At 40.5% G+C, this 6,000-nt stretch overlaps 1 protein-coding gene across 1 annotated transcript; it reads left to right on the top strand.

Annotated features, from left to right (window-relative positions):
- The first annotated feature begins 609 nt into the window (after positions 1 to 609).
- Positions 610 to 1,110, top strand: LOC110929880 (extensin-like). The gene has a single exon (XM_022173068.1). The coding sequence runs from the start codon at positions 610 to 612 to the stop codon at positions 1,108 to 1,110; it is 501 nt and encodes a 166-aa protein (XP_022028760.1).
- Positions 1,111 to 6,000: the final 4,890 nt, after the last annotated feature.

Genomic DNA, 6,000 nt, shown 5'->3' with positions numbered 1-6,000 from the left:
TAAACCCACATGTTGGGGATAACTCCTTTGTGGGTTCTATTAGTGGTGAGTCGGTTAATCATGACCGGCTTCCAACCGGCCCCAATAGTATGACAAACATGTAAAGCTGTATACAAGATTATTTTTAAATAATTGTCCCAAGTTATAAATGATTTGTGCCATGTGCACTTAAATCAATTTTCATAAATGTTTTCAAAATAGTCAGTTAAAGGTATTTACCAGTGTAAACTAACGTATTTTCTTAAAGACAGATTGACAGGTACCTCTCGTAATAGGCTGGAGCTATATAGGTGTCATAGAGGATCTTGCAAATCCATAAGATACCTGATGTCTGTTGTTTTTATTTCTTTGTACATTTATGATCCGCCTGTGGATCTTATTACATTCCAGTCTGTATATTCTTAAACTTGAACACTCAGACAGTATGGTTTGTAACAGTTTATTCACCAAGCCTTCCGATGTGCTATATTATTGTGCGTATTGACAATGATGATATCAACTACGTCACGATACTCCTCGCCGGACCCACCGGTAATATGTGGAAATAACAGGGTGTGACAGCCACCTCAGCCACCTCCCGAGCCTCCGAGGCGAAGGAGGAACGCACGTATGTCCGTGCGAGGAGGACCTCGTTTTAGTTCTCCTCAGGGTTCGAGTTCTTACCCACCTATTCCCAAGGACCTCCAAATAGGTGGACCCTCGAACGCGGCGCCGGAGATCGATCCTCCGCCAGCTTCTTATGCACCACCACAGCCGCCTATGGGTTTCGACAACCCGATCCCGACTTACCCAGGTTCCTCTGGGTACAATCCTTTTGAAAACCCAACGGGTTACCCATCGGATTATGGAACTCATGATCCGTACCTTACAGCTGCAGAATACCATCATCTGTACCCTTCTTCTTACCCTCCAGTTTATCCAACTGGACCCCTGGTGCAGGGTTATCAATACCCGCCTTACCAGCAACCTCCTCCTCCCCAGCAGCAGCAGCAAACTCAGAAAATCCTGGAGAGGTTAGATAGGGTTGAGCATGAGGCTAGAAAAACCAAGAAGGAGCATGGTAGCTTTATGAAGGGCCTTGCAAACCTTCTTAAAGGCAAGAAGAAATAGGAAATTGTTTAATTTTCTTGTATTGTTTTCCATTCAAGTCCCTGTGAGGACATTATTTTATTTCTGTACCAGGTCCCTGCGTGGACTTATTTCCTATTTCTGTAGCCCCTGCGTGGGCAGTTTGTTCTTCTTCTAAGACCCAATTTTGGGCACCATGTAATCGTTAATGTTTTAGTGAAGTTTATCTTTGGTTTTTAAATATGTATTTTATTACATCATTCTATATCAATTCGATTTTTAAATTGATCTGCCAAAGAGATTCTTAGAGGTATAACCTAGCCAAAAAATATTAATTGGTTATGATGGTACAACCTTTTTATGACAATAAATCACTGTTAACATCTGAAAACATGTTAACATTCCTAGCTGTGCGGTACGAGAAACCACACAAGTTTTCAATATGTACTTGGTTTTTCCAAGTCACTTATGTATAGCCTGAGTGATCAATGCGAATCATGGCTAATAAACATCAATATGATGTGTACACCAAAACATCCATCAGAGATGTATGCTTATAGGCAAAGGTGTAATAATGACAATGATAGTATTATTTATAAACTTCTTGTCAAAAAGGCGATGAACTTTCTTCGACCCTTAAAGATCACTGATCCAAGAGATCATTGACTATATTTTAGTCGTCCCTGTGACAAGCTTTCTGAGCTATCTAAATGTCCTTCGAGACGAGCCTAATGTTAAATGAAATGTCTTTCACGACATCGACAGTTGTGAATTTTATTTCCCCTGTCTAATAAATATAAAGAATATTATATTCTATTGATTATTTAATCAGTACTTTAAATGGTCTAAATGGTTTAATAATACCATGACCCATTGATCATCAATGCGATGATACATTATAAAATTTAAATATCATCATTGTTTGTTATAGTATTCAAAAATGGTTGGCTCGGATGAAGCAAACAGTCATCCTACAGAAGGCAACAACACCAGGATTAATATCACTGGTGCCGAACTGCAAGCAATGATCACCGCCGCAGTTACTCAAGCGGTATATGCCAAGTTTAAAGAGCCGTGTGTTGTTCGGTCTCAAACTCATTCGAGATCCCATTCTCAACCTCATACTCATAAGAAAAGTGAGTCTCAGCACTCATCCAATCAGGGTAGTGAGCCCAAGAGGCAGATAGTCCTCGAGCCAACTCCCAGGTACACCAAGGGTTGTACCTACAAGTACTTTGTCTCCTGTAAGTCGAGGGATTTTACAGGAGAAAAGGGAGTAATTGATTGTATGAAATGGTTGGACGAGATGGAGACTGTGATAGACATCAGCGGTTGTGCTAAAGAGGATATAGTGAAATTTGTGTCACAATCCTTCAAGGGCGATGCCCTTACTTGGTGGAAAGCATTAGTGCAAGCCACCGGGAAAGTTCCTTTGTACATTCTCTCATGGAACAAATTTGTTGATTTGGTTAAGGACACCTACTGCCCTCAGCACGAAGTAGAGCGGATAGAGGCTGATTTCCTCACCTTGGTAATGAAGGATCTGGATTGTAGATCCTATGTGACTTGCTTTAACTCGATGTCAACGCTTGTACCATATCTAGTCACTCCTGAGCCCAAACGCATTGCGCGTTTCATTGGTGGTCTGGCCCCTGAAGTAAAAGGGAATGTTAAGGCCTCTAAGCCAGCCACTTATAGATCTGCTGTAGATTTATCCTTATCCCTCACTTTGGATATTGTGAGGAGTAGGGTGAAGAAGGTTACCGAGGATGGGAAGAGGAAAAGAGAGGATGACAAGTCTCCTCAGTCAAATAAAAAGGGCAAAGGGAACTCTGGTTCCAAAAAGGGGCAGTCGAATGATAAGCCCAAGTGCAAGACATGTCATAAGAGGCACTTTGGAAAATGCAACCAAGACCCACAGGCAAAACCATGTGGGATTTGTAAAAAGAAAGGGCACAAGTCGGTTGAGTGCCGAAATATCAAAGATGCAACTTGCTATGATTGCAATGAAAAGGGGCACATCGAAACCAATTGCCCCAAGAATGCAAAGAAGCCCGAAGAGGCAAAGAAAAACAACGCAAGAGTTTTCTAGATGAACGCGAGGGAAGCGGTGAACGACGAGAACGTCATAACAGGTACCTTCCTCATCAATAATAATTATGCTAGTCTTATTTGATTCCGATGCTGATAAGTCTTTTGTAGACCATAAGTTCTGTAAGTTACTGAATTTGCCTATTAAGACTCTAGACATAAAATATGAGGTAGAGCTTGCTGACGGTACCTTAGAAACAGCTTCCACTCTTCTTGATGGATGCTCTATATCCATTAAGAATCATTCTATCCCGCTATCCCTCTTGCCAATGAAATTGGTTGGGTTTGATATAGTTTTAGGCATGGATTGGTTGTCGCATAACCAAGCCCAAATTGCCTGTGATAAAAAGCTAGTTATTATCAAAACCCCTTCTGGCGAATCAGTCACTATTCAAGGAGATACACAATATGGATTGCCCAGCAATGTGTCTATTCTCAAGGTATCACAGTGTTTGAAGAGTGGATGTGTCATTTACATGGCACAAGTGACTGTGAATGATCCTAAGCCTAAGATCGAAGATATTCCAATTATCTCTGAATATCCTGATGTTTTTCTTGATGAATTACCTGGATTACCTCCTGAGAGGCAAGTAGAGTTCAGGATAGACATTCTTCCAGGATCTGCGCCTATTGCACGAGCTCCTTATCGTCTAGCGCCTACGGAAATGAAAGAGCTCAGAACTCAATTAGACGACTTACTGGAAAAAGGTTTTATTCAGCCCAGCTCTTCGCCCTGGGGAGCTCCAATACTGTTTGTGAAAAAGAAGGACGGATCAATGTGCTTATGCATTGATTACCATGAATTGAATAAGGTAACAATCAAGAACCGTTATCCTTTACCCAGGATCGATGATTTATTTGATCAGCTCCAAGGGGCAAGCTATTTCTCGAAGATCGATCTAAGATCTGGGTATCATCAACTTAAAGTGAGAACTGAAGATGTGCCTAAGACAGCATTCAGGACAAGGTATGGACATTTTGAGTTTTTAGTGATGCCTTTTGGGCTCACTAATGCGCCAGCAGCCTTCATGGACCTCATGAATAGAGTCTGCAAGCCATACCTAGATAAGTTTGTCATTGTCTTTATAGATGACATACTTATCTATTCTCGTAGCCAAGTTGATCATGAAAAGCACCTTAGATGTATCTTAGGATTGCTTCAACAGGAGAAGTTGTATGCTAAATTCTCCAAATGCGAGTTCTGGCTTCGCGAAGTCCAATTTCTCGGACATGTTGTTAGTGAGCGTGGCATACAAGTTGATCCCGCCAAGATAGAAGCCATTATGAATTGGGAAGCACCGAAGACGCCTACCGAAATTCACAACTTTCTGGGTTTAGCTGGATATTATAGAAGATTCTTTGAGAATTTCTCAAGAATAGCTGCACCGTTAACTTCTTTGACCCGTAAGAATGTGAAATTTGACTGGGGTCCAAAGCAACAAGAATCTTTTGAAATTCTAAAACAAAAGTTGAGCAATGCTTCGGTGTTGGCCTTACCAGAAGGAACTGAAGAGTTTGTTGTATATTGTGATGCTTCACACATCGGTATTGTGACAACTCGAGTTTCCAAGATTCCACCTTCACGTTAATTGCACGTTAATGGTTTAGTTGTTTACTTACACGACTTGTTTGCCTTGTAATTGTACACGTTGGATTATATGTTGAGATGTTTATTTGATATGTTACCTATTTAATGTGATCAAAGTGTTTGGTTACATGAACTTTTAAACTGTTTGAGATTCGGAGCTATACCCGACGAAACAATTACAGTTTCGCCATAAACCACTTCGACGAAACAGGGAGTGTTTCGCCGTCTTCATCTCGACGAAACACAGCGTTTCGCCGGCCCAGTAATTCGCCGAAGCCCATTAAGGGCCCAGCACTTTATATCTTTTGTAGAAAAGGAGGTGGGTTACGTAACATGCTATTGTGAAACCCTAGATCTCCTTTCTCTCTTCTGCACTCAACGGCAGTTATCAAACCTCCTCGAAGTCCTTTTATTTCATCTCGATACTTCCGGTTAGTTTACGAATATAATTGATTGACTTTATTATTACTTGATGGTGTGATTAGATATGTATGCGCATTAACAGTTATATGATGATTAACCGACTCATTGATTTGATAAATTCTGTGTTGATGGATTTTTATGGATTAGTGATGTTTGATAGGATTATAATAATGGCCACCGTTCATGTCTGTTGATGTTACAAACCATGTATTGCTTGTTATGTATGTTAATGGTGATTGCCTAAGTAACTGTTAGAGATAATTAGGGTTCCGATGTTGCGTAATTGATGATGATGATGAACGAATAATTAAAGTTTGATGCGTGAAACTGATCCATCACAGGGATGAGGTCGACGAAACTCAATGGTTGTTTCGCCATGAGTGTGGACGACGAAACATGAAGTGTTTCGTCACCACTCCCCTCGACGAAACTCAGCCTTTTCGTCATAGCCTGTTGTCGACGAACAGAATGTTTGCTTTTGTAATGTGAATGCTGGTTGCGTGGCTTTGAATTGTCTGACATGATTGCGATACTAGACTTAATTGGAGTAATGATTGTGATGTTACCATGGGGCTCAACCCTAACCTGCATGATGACTGTATGTTGATTTATAATTCACAAATCTGCTTCGAATGATGGGAATGACTTATATTTCACACTACCTATTTCACACTTAGACTAGGCCTTACATCATGTGGATTGCACATCAATATGATTTATGAATGTTAAATGTATACATGTAATAAACTGATATGAAGCTGGACATCTTTCGTGTACTAATACAATGCATGTTATGGATTGTGGATTTCATGGACAACTATTACAACTTG

The sequence above is a fragment of the Helianthus annuus genome, chromosome 1, assembly GCF_002127325.2.
Source record: "Helianthus annuus cultivar XRQ/B chromosome 1, HanXRQr2.0-SUNRISE, whole genome shotgun sequence".
NCBI classification, from domain to species: Eukaryota; Viridiplantae; Streptophyta; class Magnoliopsida; order Asterales; family Asteraceae; genus Helianthus; species Helianthus annuus.
Note: the sequence above shows the minus strand (reverse complement) of the source record. Positions and strands in the feature narration are given on the sequence as shown.